Genomic DNA, 20,498 nt, shown 5'->3' on the forward strand with positions numbered 1-20,498 from the left:
CCTTCAGCACTTATTTACCTGGCAGCAAGCAGGGCTAAACTTTAAGTGACCCCACGGAGGAACTTCATCAACTCCCCCCCGCCCCACCCCCACCCCCCCACCCCCCACCCCCACCCCTGCTCCCTGTGCTCATCAGAAGCTCTTGATGGCAGTAGATGCTGTTTGGCAGCTGTAACAAAGGGAACCGGGTCATTGTCCTAAAGCAGCTCTTCCTTTGAGCCCGTAGGCCTGATGCCTATCACTAACTTGCACCCGGGGAGCGAGGACACCTTATGAACCTCCCACATCCATTCACACTGCAAGATGGCTGCTTAGACGAAACAGCTTCCAGCACTCCAGCATTAAGCAAGGAAAGAGACGAGACAACGGCGGAGCTCGTGGGGGGCAGGGTGCAGGGGGTTCCTGAAGCAGTTTCGGTTCAGCTCTAAAATAATGCATGGACGGGGTGCCCAGGTGACCACACAGGAAGGGGAGGACACACTTAAATTACTAACTTAATTGCATCAGAGACAAGAAGCAATGTCTAAGACCTACAAACAAAGACAAATACATAGTTTTTAAACATTTTAGATACAAATTTAGTTATGTCATTGGTCATATTTAGGTTGATGACAGTGGGTGTTGTATGTATTTGTACATACATATGTATGTAGTGGCCAAGGTTGAAAACTTCAGGATTACAGTGTTAGTGTTTCTAAGCTATATAGCTTAAGGCTTACAGATGTTATATTATCTGGTTTCCATTTGCCAAATTAGATTTTTACAACCAAGATATCTTGATGATATTAGGAACTGCCACTCCTCTCTCTCTCCTCCCTCTCTCTCTCTCTCTCTCTCTCTCTCTCTCTCTCTCTCTCTCTCTGTGTGTGTGTGTGTGTGTGTGTGTGTGTGTGTGTGTGTGTGTGTGTGTATGTGTGTGTGTGTGATTGCATCATGTCAGGAACATGGGCAGCCCTCTTTATCTTAGTGACAAGTCTCTAGAAATGTTCACTGAATTATTTGGGATGAAGCACACAGCAGGTTGAGAATTTCATAGTTTAAAATCAGTTGGGAAGACTGTATTTCCATGGAAGTTTAGAAAGTGGGAGGTACAGAATATTCTGAGGCGATGACACCAGGGCTCTGCTGCCCCTCTGCAAACTGACTAGCACACCATGGTCTAACACTGGGGTTCCTGGCAGAGTGTAGGAATGGGCACTTGGCTTCAGTCAACCAATTTCAACAAGCTTTTTGGGGGAATTTGCAAATGAGCAAACGCAGTTGTTCCCTCTCTTACTTGCTCTCAGTTTATAACACACACATCTTTCTGAAGAAGCTATTTAAAGCACCTGAGTGAGGCCTTTCACACTTACTGCATACATTTGAGGAAAGAGGCCCAGGCTTCCCAGCTTTACAGTTTTGTATTAGATTGTAAAAAATGAGCTTGACAGCTATAGTGTTATAGTGTTCAACACGGCCACAATCTGGCCCAGGTGACAGAAAGAGGACAATGCCATGGGAAGACATATCTATTGCAAAGAAAGCCTACCTTATGTCCCCTCCTTCTCTCTTCCCTATCACGTTAATTTCTATGATTCTTGAATCTAGGTGTCATTAAAATTTAATAAAACATTAGTGTCTTCTTATCCTTGGGGACCCACAGCTTACTCCTCCAGGTGTCAGAGAGGAGACTTACCATTAATTTATAAATCTGAAACTAAGCGCATGAAAAGAAAGCATGCACACACTATCCCATCAATAGGCTTGCCCAGGGAGCTTGCGCTAAATATGTTCAGGGGATATTTCTCAATTTTTGAAGGGAAGGGTAGATCTTTTCTATAACCATCAAAAAGGTAAAAGGCCACCTAACGAAACTGTCCTGCCCTTCAAAGTGACATCTTCAGAAGATCCTCATCACAAATACTTCTGGAAGGTTGAGAGGTCTAAGTTTCTGTCAGCACTGGGTCCAGAGGGTAAGGGTTCTTTGGGTACTATTTCTTTTTTCTTTCTTTTTGTTTTTGTTTTGTTTTAGAACAGGTTCCTCTGTGTAGCCTTTGCTGTCCTGGAACTCACTCTGTAGACCAGGTTGGCCTTGAACTCAGGGATCTTTCTGCCTCTGGCTCCCAAGTGCTGGGATTAAAGGCGCCCCCCCGCCCCACCTCGTGTGTCTAATTTCTATATGGTCTTCAGGAAACCTAGAAGAAAAGATTGTTCAAGTGTCTCCTCCCTCTTTCCAATTGCCTTAGAATTATAAATCCATTGACAAACATGGTGATAAAAATGGTCTTTTCTTCAATGTGGGACTTACGGGAAGGTTACCCAGTCACCTTCTGACTAGGCGGAAAAGCTTGACTGAATTCGGAGCAGACAGCAGTAACTGAGAAGTTGGCCTTCCTTTATCTGGGAAGGAGGCACTAACAAACCAAGCCAGTTTCTAGTCCAGAACTGGTGTTGGTCTGAAAGAGCCATCAAGGTTTTTCGTGGTGTGGAACACATCATTAAGGAATGGAGGCCACCCAGGCCGTGGGGTTATAGCACTTACTGCGCATCTGACACTAAACGATGTCTCCTCATGGGCCATGGCTCTCACAAGGACAGCGCTACAGCAGGGTATGTAAACCTCGATTAGTGTTTATCTGGTTCAAGACAACGTGTAAGGACCTTAAAAACATCCATTTCATTTCCTTCCCTTTTTCTTTTTCTTATGTAGCTCAGGCTACTTTAACCCATTAATCTCCTGCACCCAGCCCACAATTTTTTAAAACATCAACACACTACTCAGTTATTATTAATCAAAGTGCAATAGATATATACATTTCCTAATAGTAAACTGGTCAGACCTGTGACAGGGTCTCCAATCCTTCTTCCTTTTTAGCCAGTCAAAACAAATTAAATTTCCTAATGTCTACACACACACACACACACACACACACACACACACACACACACACACACACACACGGTCCTTAGGTCATCATCCTTACAAATGAGAAGCATGATTTGAATCTGTGGCACAAGAGTTATTTGCATTAAAATTATAGTCTGAGGTTTTAGCAGTAGCTTAATTGAGAAAATTTTTTTCCGAAAGACAAATAACAAATTACATGCAAATACCAGGTGTTTATAGATGAATAATCCTTACAAATGTAAGACTGAGTTTGCCACATACTAACACAGGAAATTGCCCAGGGTTTGAATGCATATATGGGCCACTGACATCAAAGACTTCCTTCCAATAATTATTAGGCAGTATAAGTGAAGGTTAATAGACCACTTATAAATGCTGTTTCTTGGCCGCTCTGGAGCTCCTCAGAGTTCCTGACATGAGACATTAGCATCCGCAGTTGGGCTGTGGTGGAGGAGGGGTTTCCTTGAGTCTTGTGCTCTGCTTTGCCGCTGCTGCCGTGATGGCGGGGTCAGTCTCCAAGCTCTCTGACATTTTGTCACAGATGATGTCTACAAGACGCTCAAAGGTTTGCTTCACGTTGATGTTATCCTTGGCGCTGGTTTCAAAAAACTCAAACCCTGGAGGAAACACACAGAAACAGCTCTGTTACGTCATTGTTTCTGAAGTCGGTAATGGTGTTGCTGAGGTGAAGGCAGGCGGTGGGAGATCGTTATGGTCTAGACTGAGGGAGCGGCTGACCTCGAAGCTGTTACCCAGTGACCATGAGCAGAGAGTTATAAAGAGGGATTGGTGATGTTCATCTCCTCTGTGCTCATTCATGCTCTCTGCAAGGGCAAAGAGATTTCCTGAAAGTAACTCAAGAGCCAATAACAGTATCATTAATGGAGCCAACAAGTCTGGGTGGAGGAGGCAGGTGCTGCAGAGACTGAGGCACTAACCAAGGACCATGCACGGCGAGGACATAGATCCTCTGCTCAGATGTAGTCGATAGGCAGCACAGTCTCCTGGTGGGTCCTGTAGTATGGGGGAGTAGGGACAACTCTGACATGGACTCTGGTGCCCATATGCTGATCACTTCCCCTTGGTGGTGGCGGCCTTGCCAGACCACAGAGGAAGAGGATGCAGGCAATCCAGATGAGACTTGATAGGCTGAGGTCAGATGGTAGGGGAGGAGGCCTCCTGTTTTATGAGGACTTGGGGCGGGTAGGAGGGGTCATGAGGGAGGGAGGATGGGACAGGGAGGTGATGAGGGAGGAGGCTACAATCAGGATGCAAAATGAATACATTACAAATTAAAAAGGAAAAGAAAAGATTTTGTTGGATAGATTGTTATGGAATTCTTTTCAGGTATTTTCTTACTGTGATTGTAAAATCTTGCTAATGCTGTGACATATGTGGTGTGGTAGATGTGTAAGATTGTCATGGAAATTTGTGTTGGGATTCCTTTGCATAGTAAAAAAAAATCCAGAGATGTAATCCTAATTAAAAATCAAACCAAACCAACCCCTCTGCATCCAGTCCTCTTGTGCTAACTCCCTGCGCCTGCCTCTGGTGTGATCCTAACTCCTGGCTGTGGACTTGGCTGGATTAAGAGCAAAAGCACTGCTTTTTTCAGAATTGACTCTTACGAGAAAAATATGAGCCACACAACGTCTTCCTCCTTTAGGAAGTTTTGTCTGGCCATCATGTAGCCATTTACAGTATTTTTTAAAAAGTAAAACTGACATTGACTCCCATTCTTTTCTCATTTCTGCATTCTGTCAAACTTATTAACTTTCCTTTTTCTTTTCTTCCTTTTTTTTCAGAAAACAAAACAAAACAAACTCCTGTGTATATTCTACCAAAAGAGGGACTACGAAGTTCCCATACAATCCTGTGTGTCCAGCGGCTGCCCAGTGAAGGGTCTAAAGCTTCCAGTACATGCTCAGTATCTAGCAGGACACAAGGTGGCGCTAAAGAGTCACAGGAGTTACCGTATTCCAAAGGGGTGCTACTCCCACAGCCCTGTGTGTCTTTGTAAATCTTGTGGGGGCTGACCTCGTTCTCACTCGTCTGTTTGTGGCAGTAAAGTTTTTGGATAGGAAAGGAAACTTAATTAACTTCAACGAGCAGCAAAACTACAAGAAGATAGGAACTGCGGGGCTCCAATTCCCACTTCCGGAAAGTGCCTGTCGCCTGTTATCCTTCCATTGTTTGCAGTCAGGCTGTGCCTGCCAGTTAGTTGCCATGACAACTTCCTCACTTGGCCAGCCAGAGATTGGTCCGGTCCATTGGGGAGAATGTTGATTTAGGATGTGTTGGGCAGAGTGCAGAAAGCCTTTTCTAATCCATTCTCAATTTTACACCCTATAAATCCTTCTGGTTACATCTGGCCCTATCTCAGAGGAGACACAAAGATTCAAAATGATTAAATCCAGTGATTTTTATTTTTAAATGCCTGGCTCCCGGTACCAAAATAAAAAGAACAGTCTAATATTTTACAACTTCCAAATCCCTCTGATAACAATAAATAGTTTTCTTAAAGAGAATTGAGAAAATGAATGATTTTCATGAGTTAAAATTTCTAATTTGTAGATGTCTCTCTCACTATTTGATCAGATGGTTAAGCCCAAGCTGCATTTTAGCCACTGCTCTGTTGGGATCTGAGTAGCAGACGGCCATCAGTAGCATCAGGCTCTAGGAAACAGTGCAAGGCCTTTCAGTCTGTCTTTAGCTCCTGTTTCCTTTTTATTCTTTTTTATGTCTGCACTGTGAGCATGTCGAGTTGACATTTCTTTTTCTGTAGACAAGGCCAGATGGTGTGGGCAGTGCTAAGTTTTTTCTAATGCCAGCACAGTCTCTAGGGCTGGGTCATCCACGTTCCCACTGGACCTAGACCAGGGCAGGACAGGCACCCTCTGAAGGAGGTCACCGCTTAACTATCAGAGGTCCTTGCTTGCTATTTTTTAGGTGCTGTCGTCATTGTCGCAAGACCAATGGGGATGGCCATCTTTTTCAGAAGATCCCAAGAACACTCTGGAGATGCAGGCTCTTTGGATAAAATTTTGGAGATAAAAATCTTTGGAGAAAAATAACCCTGAATTTGGGGCAAGGCTGAGACAAGGGTGTGGGTTCAGCTCCATCACTTCAGCCAGCACTTCTCTCACATGGTAGAGTGTTCGGGAAAGCGCCAGACTTGAAGTTCTGAGCCATTGCTGAAAGATACAGGCTCATGCCTCTCCCTTAACAGAACACAGCTCCTTCCTCTGGGCACTAGGTCACCTTATGATGCTGTTGCTGTTGGCAACAGTAATGTGATCTCTGGTCACAAATCCAAAGTGTTCTGAACTTCAATACCTTACTGTGGGATCCGGGAAATATGCAGCTACTCAGGAGAGAGTGTCCAGGAGAGGTGCGTGCTCTGACAACACTCCCCAGCACAGTGAGGCGGCCATAATAGAGTCAGTGTGGTGGCAATCAGCCCAAGTAGCTTAGCATCCCACAGTAACATGCTAGTTTTTAAAAATTCATTGTTTTCATGTATTTATTCATATATTTCTTATCGTATGTAGTCAAGCATGTATGCGAATGTGCAGGCACGCATCACATGTGTGGAGGACATCTGAAGCCATGATCGAATTATGATTCCAAGACTCAGCGTCACGATTTATGATATTTGCTTTGTCCATCTTACAGCATTATCTCTCAAGAGGGAAAATTCAGGTGAAGGTTCCAAACAAGCTGGCCAGAGTGACGACAGCAGCGTCCGTGGCAACACACTGGCGTTTACCTAGCCTAGGGGTTACCACATCACAGAGACTGTCGGAAGCACTTGGAACATTTTTAACTTATTTCATGCACACGCAGGCACCATTACTTTTTCTAGCTTCCCAATAAGGAAATGGATGAGCAATTTGTTTAAATGTTCCTGTGGCTGGCTGGGGAGCAGCTGAGAGAGAGTATTAGTCACCCACAGCCTTCCCTGACCTTCCACGTGCCCTGAAGAAGGGGCCTACTATTTTGTAGCAGTCAAAGGGTCAGTTCTAAGGCAAATACATACATTTTCCTTAATTAATTTGAAGATGATTAAATGGAATGAAGAGTGTCAGCAGAACCAAACAAGACATTCTTTTAGCAACTTAAAATGGGATTATGAAAGTCACGTTTCCATATGAACTAGAGAAATACGGAGCCAAAGGCTTCTGAAGAGTAAACTGGTTCTCAGCGGCCAACAGGCTAAATCTATCACCGAGTGTGATGTCCAGACAGCGGGAGCTCAGGATCAAGGTCACAGCCGTTCATAGTTTGTCACTGAGTTGTTTAGACCCAGGGGAGATTAAGGTTCATCATGCAGCCCAGACGTCTGTGTCCATTTGAGTTGCAAAGGCAAAACCTGTCTGTGAGAAACCCTTCACATCCCATATCTGTTTCCAAGCACGTTTAAAACCGTAGCCTAAGTTACACCCACAAATGCAAACACTGGGGCCTTTAATCTTCCAGGAACCCCCTGGACTTCCTGGTTATTACATTTCAGCATCATGGCCTTTTTTTTTTTTTTTTTAAACCTCAGCTACCTCGACAAAATATCTTGTCCTTGGAAAACTTTACACACACACACACACCCGCATCCATATACACCCCATCATCAGCGGAAGCCACGGGTCAGTCAGAGAAGCCTCACAGTCATCTACAACCCCAAGATGTTTGTACTTCACTGCCCAGCAAAGTACACTTGATCGGGATCAAATAAGTAGGCCAAGGTCACTAGCAAGCTGACTGTGGAGTATCATAGATTCCCTGACAAGGAGGCTTTTAGCTTCTTGCCTGGGACACCTGCCCCTTATGCCACATGATCTGCAGTTAGTAACTTTTTGTTTGTTTTGTTTTGAGACAGGGTTTCTCTGTGCAGCCTTGGCTGTCCTGGAACTCACTTGGTAGACCAGGCTGGCCTCGAACTCACAGCGATCCCCCTGCCTGTGTGCCGTGTGCCACCACTGCTCGCCTCTGCAGTTAGTAACTTTAACACACATCTGCCTTCGTCAGCTGCTCATCAGTGGGCATGCTGCCTGAGACATGGAAGAGCTGGCCACCCTTTCCCAGGCCTCCCAACTGCTCTCTGGCAGAGGTGGCATTGCTCCAAACTCAGAAAATCACGTGCATTAAGCTAGCACATTCCTGCCGTGGGGTTCTCCAGGCCTGACCTAGAAAGAACATCTCCTGTCCTTTCTAAAACCCATGACGGGCATCCCCAGACACTGTTTGAGTTCAACCCTTTTGCTATGGCTTCTGTACAGCTGAAAGAGCATGGATGGGCATGCTGACCCTGGGCGGTGTGGCTAGTGATACAGGTCTGGCTTGCCGGCACTGGTCTCTCTAACCCTGGTCCTTGATGCTCCTTGGAGCCAAGGTCAGAAAAACCTGGTCCCTTTTCAGAGCCCTACGCCCAGGGAAGCAAGCAGAGCCATAAGGCCCAAAGCGTGCTGCTCACTAAGGTGGCTGGCTCTAGGCAGTCACACACGGCCATGAGGAGCTCTAAAATGTCACAGTGCCCCACTGTGATCGTCCTGTTTTAGAAGCAACAGTCAGAGCTCCAATACCGAGCATTGAGCCAGCTCCTTCTCAGCCCCTTTATCCAGTGAATTTATTCGGTTTGGTAGATGATTCTAAATTTCCTCTCACGTGTTAATATTTACACCATATAGTTAAACTCTATCTCCATCCATTACAGTAGGGTTTAAAAAAATTTTTTTTTTACTCACCCCAGGAAAGAAGTCTTGATCACTATTTGGGGTCTCTGACTTTTTCATTTTGAGAGAGAAAGAAAAAAATCATATTGTTCCCCCTCCCTCCATAATTCCTAAAACTGTCCTTCATACATCATTTCATTTCTAATTGGCAGTAGTTTACGTTCCCGCGGCTTTACCCGTCTCAAGCGGGCTCTTTTTTCCGTTTGAGCTGCGGCTATGGGGTAGCATCTTCACTGTTTCGGTGGAACTGGGACAGGGCTTCAGGGAAAGGCAGTCCTCGTGCTGCCAGGCAGGTGACAGTTGGGACAGAAGTAAGGACCTCAAAGCAGCAGGACCAACTGTCATTTTAGCTGGTCCCATGTTGGGACCCGGTCATGAGGCTGACTTTAGGAGGGGGGGAGGGGTTGAGGGGTTGACCCACTTCCCTGAAGAACGGCCAAAGCAAGCAGCAGAAAGCTGGAACGGGAGGGAGCTCAGGCCCGAGGCTAACGTTGATAAAAATAGAAAACAATAAAAACGGACCGTGCCTCTCAGGCTCCGAATTTGTTGTTCACCAGATGGCAGGATTCAGACCTTGTGCAAGGGTTATCCTAGCGCTGATGGACGCTGGCCCACATTGAGAAGGTCTTCTCCCAGCCTTCACCTTCCAGACTCTAGTTTAGACTCCTCGTGAGGAAGGCGCTGCCTGCGTTTGCTGGAGTTGAGGCTGCACAGGCTATGGGAATGCCTCTTTCTCCATTGAGTAAAATCCGAGTTCACTGCCTACCTTCTCAGACTTCTCCAGCTCTCAGACCTGCACCTTACACCCTCCACCTCTATGAAGCTGGTTCCCCCGCTCCCGCAACAACTGCTAAATGACGCAAAAGCTCCCCCTAGTGCAGCTCAGCTCTTCCTGTGACTTTCCCTGAGGAAGCCCCCCTGTATCCTCTCGCCCCAATCAAAATAAAATTTGATGAGGGTTGCATCTGCTCCCAAGACTGTTGAACTTTTAATCAGGATTTTCCCTGTATATATTCAGGTGTGGGGGATATAATTAGACCTTTAATATAATTAAACCAACAAGCCTGTGTCTGACATACTTGACGCTTCCTCTCTCTGGAGGCTGACCACTGACCCGCTGTTCCTATTGTCCCTCACATGAGACCCAAGTTTCAATGGTCAGTTGTTGTTTTGGATTTCTGGGCATCCACGTCTGTATCATTTGTTCTCTTTGTTCAAGAGAAAGGCAATAGCATTCCATTACTTTTGTAAAAACTTTTTGCCCTTATGTAGCCAATGTACAAACAAATCATGTTTAAACCCCACTTTTCTTTCTATGTATCTATCCAATGTGCAAACACATCATGTTTAAATCTCCCACCTGGCTGCTTCATGTCCTTAATTATTTATATCACCTGCTTGTCCCCTGTAGCTATTTTGGTTTGAAGTCTTCCAGAAAAAGCTGAGTTCCCTTGGTTAACAGCTCTAAGGTCTTGCCTGGCGAACCACCCATACAGAACACTTCCTGTTCCCTAGTGATTCTTTTCTAGTATATATTTGGGATTTAATTACTGTTTTATACCAGTTACAAAATTCACTTAATGTCAAATTCAATGTTCTAGTCATTTTGAAGGGTCTGATTCACAGCCTTTAGAATAACATGTTGTCCGACCATGAGACTCCAATTCTGGAACATCTTTCAGGATGCCCAGAAGAGATTCCGTATGCAAAGAGCCAGCCACGCCCCGTTCCCTGTCAACCTCCTCTACTGGGTTCTTTTTGCTCTCTAGTTAAACCATGCCTCCCGCACTGGGCTTCCCCCAGCCCTGGAACTATCTAACGCAGCATCGAGTAGAAGCAGGTGCCCAGCAGATGTTGGTTAATTACAGGATTGATAGCTATTAATTGGTTGGGAGAAGTTGGTACATTGAAATGGAAGGGAAGGGAGTCACTTATTTCTTTGTTCTTTGTTATGAAGGGACTGAACGTGTAAGTAATTTGTCAGCAGCATTATTTATGGAAGGAGTTTACCAAGCATGGAATTCCATATAATATTGTTTTAGATTTGCCCTGTGGGGAATTTGTTATATCCCCCCCCCCAAAAAAAATCAAAACAATCCTATTTACCCATGAGGAAAGGCAGTTCTGAAAAATAGGAAGAAGAATGGAATCGTTCCACTTCCACTAATAACTCTTGCTTTTCTTCAAAATATAAAGACTCTTAATGTCTGGGAAAGTCAAGTTTCTCTCTTAGCTTAGAGAGGTAAGGGTCATTCAAGACACAAAGCCATTGTTTGTATGCAAATCAGTGCCAAGTGTTTTCCAAATGGAGTTTGTTCCTTCGAGGCCATCAAACCTTCCTCTGTAATGTCATAACATTTCATTAGGCTTTTGATGAATAAAGGAGACAGATTTCCACCTTAGCCTATTGAACCGTGGGCACGAACATTAGTGACTGTTCTTTGTACAGGATTTTTCAATTTACAATGGCACTTATGTGCATTTATCCATTATTAGGCTACATCTGCTGTGAGAGATGCCTATGAGACAGAGCCGTGAGTGAAATGAAGTTTCAAGTAGCTGGGACTAAACTAAAGAGATTTCGTTGACATCATAGGTGGGAGGCCTTTGTGGAGCACCATGCCAGGTTCACTGTGCAGTTCCTTTTGCATGGCTTTGGTCCCAGACTGTAGTGTGAAGTAGCATCCTCACAGTTTTACAGTTGAGAAGTGTAGATACGTTGCACATAACGGAAACCCACAGCAAGGATTAGGCCACGCTCTTTCCTCCAGGACATTCCTAATGTCCATCTTTTGTCTTCTGGCAGGGCCAGACCCACCCAGTACAGATATCTGTGTTGGCTTCATAAAACCAGCCATGGGGAGTCTTAGCTCTCCTGAGCAACATGCTTTAATGATTGGTAATTCTTACTGGCATGTATTTATTTTACAAAGCAATGGCTTTCATGATTTATTGGTGCAACTGTACCTGGTACTTTAAGCAAATTTACCTTGATAGCAATTTCTAAATGTCAGAAAATTCTTCAGAATGTTTGAATTTGGCTCCATTCATAGGCCTGTCCAGAGTAGACACAGAAAACCACACCAAGTGTGACTTAAATGAATTTCCTTTTTATAGTGATAAATTTGGAAAATTGCAATTAATTCATATTTTCTCTTGAAGGTTTGTATTTAGGAAAAAAAAATACTCCAGAAGCAAATGATTTGCTCTTTGGGCTTCTAGAGCAGAAAAGATGATGATGAGAATTCTGCCTTTAGAGTTTTTCCTACAAACAATTACATTTTTTTTTTTTAAATAAAGCCAACTCAGATGATTGGAAACTAATTTTAGTTAAAGAGTGACAAAGCCAGCCGGGATAGGCTGTGCTATCTAGCTAGAGAACAGATATTTACTTGAATGGTTTTCACAGAGGAAATACCACTGGTTCCATGTGCACAGGGATTAAGCATCCGCCAGCATAGAACAGGGTATAGGCTGGGCCTTGGGTTTGAGAGAGTCCCCTGTTGTGAACAAAGTTAGTAAGGCCAACAGAGCACGCAGGGTTAACAATCTGCACAAGCAATCACCCGACACTACATTAACAAATGACTTCTATTGAGAGGGGATCCTTTCAAAAATCCATAAAGGAAAGAGGGTGTCTCTGAAATTCCCAATGTGGAGGGCGTGGTCTTTTTTAACCTCTGCTCTAGTAAGCCACAGTTTCCAAGGTGAGACCATCAGAGAATTATGGAGCTGACCTGCAGAAGGGGAAGGAAAAGGAGTGAGCACAATCAGAGAATTATGGAGCTGATCTGCAGAAGGGGGAAGGAAAAGGAGTGAGCACAAGCAGAGAATTATGGAGCTGACCTGCAGAAGGGGAAGGAAAAGGAGTGAGCACAATCAGAGAATTATGGAGCTGACCTGCAGAAGGGGAAGGAAAAGGAGTGAGCACAATCAGAGAATTATGGAGCTGACCTGCAGAAGGGGAAGGAAAAGGAGTGAGCACAATCAGAGAATTATGGAGCTGATCTGCAGAAGGGGAAGGAAAAGGAGTGAGCACAATCAGGGCCTGTTGCTGTCTACAAGAGTGGGGACTGGGTATGCAGGAAAGCATAGGGATGTGCAGTGTCGTCCATGCACCCCAGCCAGGAAGACAAGTGAGCCTGTTCCACTCAGTGACATTCCCTTAGTGTCCCTAGAAGCAGCCACTAGAATAAAAAATAAATTAGAAAAACACCATTGGGACAGTTTGGCTGACAATTTGTTTACTTTAAACATTTTTTAAAAACTGGTGCTACTTTTATATTTCAGAACAGTCGTCAGTAAATTACATGAGCTATTCCAGATTAATATAAAATAGGGTTTACGTTGGATGTAGGTTGTTTTAACTGGGCTGAGTGTGCTAAAGGAAGGCTCCACTGGTCTGATGTTTGGTGGGCTAAGTGTATTGGATGCATTTGTAGCCTCCAGTGTTTTCAAATTCCTGGTAGGCTTATTGGGACATAATACCATGGTTACAGCAAACACATCTGTATTCACAAGTGTTTGGCATTTACTGTTCTTGGGGGCAAATAATAACAGGCATTTTTAATTAGAAATCAATTCCCTGAGAATCTGGCTGGGAGAATTTATTCTCTTCTGCTCCTAGTTATGGTAATTTTACCTTGAGGGAAAGAAATTCATACCGACCAAGGTGCAGAGCTCGTGAACAGATCTGGATCTCTGGCAGCTGCACTGGCCCATCCTGGACTTGAGACCTTTCACGTTTCAAAACAGAGCACAGCAAACTCACCTAGATGAGTTTTGTTTGTTTTGTCATGCTGGTAATAAAAAATGAGACAGTTTACATTTCCCATATTCAGCTTTGAATTTTTAGTAACATTGTTCTTAGCACTTTGTGTTGTTAAAAAAAAAAAAAGACCATGAGGTCATGTATTTATACAGACCTTTACTACCTGGAAGCAGATTCACTCATTCATATTTTACATACTGCACAGGACAAACATGGGTGTAGGGTTGAGAAGTGCACAGCACTCAGATCATCCTGAGATAAGGGAGCCAAGGTGGGTTCGGAGTCAAGTAAGAAAACGAGAGGATGGGCAGTTTTGTGAGGATGAGAAATTAGAAGCTCTTGAGCAAAAATATGGTTTTGCATGCTGTGGCTCTTGGAAGGAAATGGGGCTTCCCAGGGGTCAAATATTTGTAGAGATCTGAAGTAGTGTGATTTTTCTCCCTAGAAAAGGCTACGCAGGTTGATTTTGTTGACTAAAGAAAGTGATGATTAAAATAGGAGTTTTCCAAGGTCTTGCAAATTCATTCAGTGGGGAATGTCTGAGCCCTGACAGCAAAGAGCAAATTGGGTCCACCCTTAAGGTGCTGCAGGGTGTGGCATCATCCACCAAGCCATCATCTTTTCATTCTGCGTGGATCACTTTTGAGCTTGAAAGGAGTGCTATGGATGTTTACTGGGAAATCCACGTCACTGGAACCATGCTGAGCAAAGTGGGATGCCTGGGATGCGTGGCCTCGCTGTTCACAAGGAGCATTTTGTAAGGAATAAACGTCATCTGCCAAGAGCTAATAAGATGGGGCAAACTCAAAGGGCCAGGAGAAGGTGGATGGAAGCCCCTTCCCTTTTTATACATGGATGTAACCATGCTAAGTATGCCAAACACATTATAGAGTATCCTTGACCTATTTTCTGCCTCCTGGGAAAAACTTAGACAGAAAGAGTGTGAGCCAGGGGAAATAATGGCAGGGTGTCTGCACTTTTCCACAGGCAGCTATGTGCAGCCAGGTACTCAGAACATTTAAATAGCATTGCTGGGACTCCTTGCCAAATCCAGAAGTTGGCAATCCCTGTTCTTTCATAAACACTACAATTAAGATTTTTTAAAAAAATCTTTAAAACTGCTGAAGAGCAGTCAGTGCAAATGTGGAGCAGGTGGTTTGAGTTTTAAAAATAGGCATCGGAGCAACGGAGCAACGCTCCTCAGGGTTGCTGACTCCTCAACCCGGATTTATGGTGGAACTGTTTTTGCAGAGGAAAGGAGAAAATAATTTAAAAAAAACCATCAACAACCAAAAAACCAAAGGGGGGAGTATCCTTCATTAAACTGGAGTGCCTGGAGGCAATGTTATGGTTGCAGCTTAAAAAAATGACCAAATGGGAGTGTGTATGTCACAGGCAGCTTATGCTTCTGCGGTTTTGGTGCTGCGGCCACTAAGTGGCCCTTGGCAAGGACAGCTCGCACAGTAACGAGAAGCTGATGCCTATGAAATGAGATTAGGGGTGTGTGTGTGTGTGTGTGTGTGTGTGTGTGTGTGTGTGTGTGTGTGTGTGTGTGTGTGTGTGTGTGTGTGTGTCTGTGTGTGTAAATAGTAGCATCTTTTACTTTAGAAAAAAGTTAATGTGAGCACAGAGAGCCTCAATGGCTGGTTCTTAAGATTTGATTTACCTACCTTTTCACACAGATTCCTAACACCATACAAGAATAGATTTAACGGAGGCAACTGTTTAGAAGTTAAATTTCATAGACGAGAATGGGGTGGCTACTTGCGCTATGCAATAGGTAAAGTCCTCATCCTGCTGAAGAGCTTCCAAGCTCCCCTTGTCCTGCCTCTCTGTGTATCAGCTATGGTAAGCATCAGGCTGTTACCTCGGAGGGATTCTATCCCCAGGCCCACATATGTTTCTCTAGCTTTACCGAAGCATTTGCGTGTTCAAGTTGACAAGGATGGGTATTTCCCAGTTGTTGTTGTTGATGGTATTTTGTTTTATTTATTTATTTACTTTTGGTCAACTTGACATGAATATAGGTGTGCTTGAGAAGAGAGAATCTTGTTTGAACAATTCTTTCCATCAGACTGGCTCTGGGTAATGCCTGTGGGGGGCATTTTCTTGCTTGCTAATTGACCTGGAAAGGCCTAGCCCACTGTAGCCAGTACTACCTGGGTAGGTCAGCCTGGGTTGTATGAAAAGAGCTATCTGAGCAAGCTAGAGGAAGCAAGGCAATAGGTTAGCCAACGGGGTCTCTGCTTCAGTGCTTGCCTTAGGTTCCTGCCTTCACTTCCCTCAACTGACTGTAACTGCTAAGCCAAAGAAACATTCCTTCAAGTTGCCTTTGGTCATGGTGTTTGCCACAGCAACAGGAAGCAAACTAGAACATTCTGCATTTTCAGAGATTCTGATTGTTTTGGTGTGTGTGTGTGTGTGTGTGTGTGTGTGTGTGTGTGTGTGTGTGTGAGATGGGGTCCTGGCCTGATCTTTTAACATCCCCTGAGTAACACTATCGTACTGATTGACACTTGACCATGTTCCTGTGACAAGCAACACTCCTGTTGGGCTCCATTCTTCCTATCTATCACTTCCAATGTACTTTTTAACCAGTGGCTTTAGAATATTTACTATCCTATTACCCAGCTTTTAAAACACTCAACACTATTCTAATACATGAAGATTAGTTTTAGAATTTATATAATATACTGTCAGAACAACATATCCAATAACTGAGAAATTGATGTTGAGATACAGGCAAATATGTATACTACTTTCTTCCTATACTCTCCCTGACATTAGACACCCCAAATTTGGCAATGGCACCTTTGTACTTAGTGTGAAATGAAATCTGGTCTTGCCACTCTATTCTTTAAACTCTGCCACTGGCTCCTGAGAACGTGTCGAGCCAACTCCAGTCTCTCCAGTCTAGGAAATGGCCTCTCAGTGACATGTCATCTTTTTATGGGCTTAGACCTCTCCAGCACACAGTTCTTCTTCATAAAGGCACCATCACCTCTTTCCCCAACCATGAACATTTTATTTTCTATCTTCAAGCCCACTGCAGACACTGTCAATGTGGCCTTTCTACATGCCTCTGGATGGAGATGTTCTTAGTCTCCTGATCTCCTCTAAAACTGGTCTTCAATTCTGTTGGAGACCCACACAGAGTGGCTTGTAAAAGTCACTGTATTTGTGTCCCTCTGAAGACTAGAATATTCCAACTACGTGTGCCTAACCAAGGATGAATGCTCAACAATAGTGAATGGAAGAATGAAAGGCTGAATGAATGAACAAATGAAAAACCATGCTGCATCACATCCCCAAGTTTCATTGTAAAGCATCTGTCTTCTGTGTCCGTCAAGAGTCAGTCTCATGGTGCGACCCTATGGTAGTTCAGCGAGAAGCCTTGCCTTACTGGTTTTAGTTGAGAGGATTTTGATCAAGTCCTAGTTGACTAGTGAACAACACCTATGCCCACAATCTCTCTTTTGGATCTTCCCAAGTCTCCTTGAAAATGTCTGCACCAATTTGATGGATGTACTTTGAAGAGGAAAGTTTGCCCATGAATGAAACTTATTCAGGAGAATTCACTCTTAGTAACCATGGAATCATTCCTGGCTTCTATTGTGGGACTATGGGATCATGGGAGTACCATAAAGAGGAGCTTAAGTAAGCTTATAGCCACACATGCTTACAGATACACATGCCTGGACTTCCTCCTGGACTTTAAGATAAAACTAAACGCAAAAATCTATTCCATAACTCAAGGTTATAGTGCCTGGAGTAGAGCTTAGCCCTCGGGGACAGATGGCTATTATACTTTTACCTGGTGGAAGTTACTTAGGGTCAGTCGAAGGACCCCTACAGCTCAGAACTCCCACAGACCAACAACTGTACTTATGGTTCCTTCCATTTTCTTTCCTACCCTGGCTGTCAGGGAGAACAGAGATTTTCAGGAACAAATTTGAGGATGCCAAAGTCAAAAATCAGCACCATGGGGGTCCTTCAGGCTCAGCTACAAGCAGAATCAGGGCTACTGAAGTCCCGAGGCCGACTTTCCCATCTGGATGCTAATGACGCTTCCTTATCCTTCAGGTGTCTCTCCTTCAATGGACGCTCGAGCCGCCTGGCTGATGGGATCAACTCTTGTAGTCCACAGAGAGTCAACCCTAGAGGCAAATCTACTAGCTCTGGGATTTACCTGCATTGATTCACCTGTATCTTTTGGGAAACAATGGCGTATTATACCTGACCCACGTCACACTTTCAGGGGTGCTGCTGTGTGAAAGAGTAGCCCATTCTACGGGTTAACTTTTTCTATTTTAAAGGATGATGATTCCCTTAAGCAAACTGTCTACTTGAACCAGAAATTACCAAGTAAACATATGTGGTTAAGAATTCACAAATATATGGGCTGGAGAGGTGGCTCGGCAGTTAAGAATACTGTCTGCTGTTCGAGAGGTCTGGAGTTCAATTCCCAGCAACCAAATGGTCAAATTACAACCATCTATATTGGGATCTGATGCCCTCTTCTGGCACGCAGGTGTCCATGCAGACAGAGCACTCATCTACATTAAACAAATACATCTTTGAAAAATTCACAGATGCCTTTCTGTTGGAGTCTGCCTATAATTGACAAAATTTAGCTTTGTAAATAAAAAATGCAGCGGTTTTTTTTTCTATCTTGTATTAGGCTGTACTGTAATAGAGTAAATGTTTTAAAATGCATAAAGAGAATTACACCAACCACAAGATCATGTTCGGCTTGGGCAGCAATCAACTCTCTTCCAACACTCCCATCATGGAAGTAAGTGGGGTGTAGTACTAAAAAATTAGTATTATATGATACAACAAGTGTTTTTTGTATATAGTGTAGCTTTCTAGGTTTTAACTCGGAACACTTGAGAGTTGGGGTTGGGCAGCTAGTCTGTATTGGTGTTGATAAATTCATTTGAAGCCCCAGTTGTTTCAACTGGAAATAAGTACCTGAGTCTTAGTCATGAGCTCACTGCTGGTGTTTGATTTCCCTGTTGGTAGGTAGCGTTAAAACCCCCAGAGAAGCAGAATTTCCAAGGAAGTATGTGTGGAAGGGTGTGGCGGGCCAGGGGGGCAGGAAGCAGCTGAAGGGGATGCCTGCCTAGGAGAGGGGACACAGTGCTGAACAAAGGGGAGGGGTCGGGAGCCCCAGAATTAATGACCAGGAACTACTTCTCAGGGCAAAATGGAATTAAACAGCCAGGAGAGGAACAGCCAGGAAATGTTCATTGTCTGTATTGTCACTCACAGACTCTATGACGGTTGCTTCTAGAAGGTAGAGTCATCTGTCAAATTGCCTGAATATTGTAAACCCTTAATAAACACCTTCTGGTGACAAAAAAAAATCATGTTGATAAGAGCACCCTCTTCCTAGACCTCAGCCTCTATTATAGTATACCTTGCTCCAGTGCCCTCATTTGGACGAGCAAGTGATATACAGAAATAATCATCAATAATGGAGAGTTAAACATAAACAGATAAATAAAGCAGCTGTTCTGAGCCATCTGCCAAGACATAGTAATAACCTTTAGAGAAAGAAAGCCTAATCTCTGAGAAATGCAATTTTACTGCTATTTTTTCCAAAATAAAACCCCTCAAAACCTTGTAATTTAGGTTAAGAGAGTTATTAGTTTTCAGATCTGTCTCTCCTGATCATTTGTAGAGGGTGTGTAGTGTGATGAGGCAAATGAACCACACTGGAGGTAAATGATCACCAAGAAGGCACATTTGCTGGTTGCTATGACAACTGCTGAGTTTTATTGGCTAAAAAGCAAAAAAAAAAAAAAAAGTCAATTAGAGACTATTGGAAGATTTTGCACAGGAGCATAAAATCTGTCTCTCAATTTGAGAAGCTTTTCCACATCTGTTCAGTGAATGGAGCGGATGTGTGAGAGTGTGTGTGTGTGTGTGTGTGTGTGTGTGTGTGTGTGTGTGTGTGTGCGCTTGTGTGCATGCTACTGAAAGTATCCCCAGAAGTAATTCCACCATTCTAACATCTCTTCCACACCTGATCTTCTCAACAGCCAAGTTGTTCATTGGATTGTAAAATAAAGCTATCACTTGGCTCTTTGTGACAGTGACATTGACTTGTTCTTGATGCTACTCGATTTTTCCTGGAGTCAAACAGTTTTTAGCCTTACTTATAAAGACAGCTTGCTTGTGTGGAGTGCTTTCTTCTCCCAGGTGCATATACCTAGCTAGATGAAAAATCCAGAGAAAGTGAAGGGAGTCCAAGGAAGCCACAGGGTAATGTCCTCCAATGTTCCACCCCACCCCCCTCTTTGAGGCAGGGTTTCTCTGTGTAGCCTTGGCTGTCCTGGACCCACTTTGTAGACCAGGCTGGCCTCGAACTCACAGAGATCTATCTGCCTCTGCCTCCCAAGACCTACTCGTCTCCAGTCCTATCTTCCTGAGGCACTAGGAAAAGTCACCAATCTTCTAAGACTCTTACACACTGATAGCATGTGGAGAGGTCCTATGTCAGAGAATATAAAGGCTAATAAGCATCTATAGCAAGGTTAAATATCAGACTAGTGATGTTTTCATAGCCGGTTGCAAGGAAGTCTCCTAGACGGGTCTCTGTTGCCATGCTGTGACAGCTTTCAGTATAATGAGCTCATTGGCCTCACAGGGAGATAGTAACATTTGGAGAATGGACTCTTACTCTGCAATTGGGATTTCCCAGTGGTAGACTGAGCCACAGGGAATGGCTGTGCTTCGACAGTCCAAGCTTCCAAAAATAGAGCAAAGCTCAGTTCATCCATCACGTGATGGTGGTTTTCAAATTTTGGGTTGCGCCTCATTACTGGGATCAACTGAGTTGAGGCCATTGTTACAGAAGAGAAAAGGGGAGCAGAGGGAGGGCGCCACCTGGTGCCGAGGTCCTTTGTGAGCAACCTCTTGCTGCATCCTCTCTGGATGTATGCGTAACACGAGGTTGCAGGACTGGGATTGTACCTTTCCTGCTCGTTGTCCTCTCACTTTAACTCTCTTCGATGTTTGTGCTCCATGGTAGTCTTTACTGACAATACCTCATTTCCTTTTACTGGCAGTATTTCAGACTGTCCCATGCAGGACTTATATTAAGCCT

General features: G+C 44.0%; 1 protein-coding gene across 2 annotated transcripts in view; it reads right to left on the reverse strand.

The window, feature by feature from the left end:
- Positions 1 to 729: 729 nt before the first annotated feature.
- Positions 730 to 20,498, reverse strand: part of RAB3C (RAB3C, member RAS oncogene family) — a 204,183-nt gene continuing 184,414 nt past the window's right edge. For both annotated transcript variants that reach the window (XM_084801389.1, XM_084801388.1), the window contains exon 5: positions 730 to 3,504. In XM_084801389.1, the coding sequence (XP_084657515.1) occupies positions 3,311 to 3,504 (194 nt within the window). In that variant the 3' untranslated portion in view covers positions 730 to 3,310. The remainder of the gene's footprint in view (positions 3,505 to 20,498) is intronic.

The sequence above is a fragment of the Acomys minous genome (genome assembly GCF_964271855.1).
Source record: "Acomys minous genome assembly, chromosome: 11".
NCBI classification, from domain to species: domain Eukaryota; kingdom Metazoa; phylum Chordata; class Mammalia; order Rodentia; family Muridae; genus Acomys; species Acomys minous.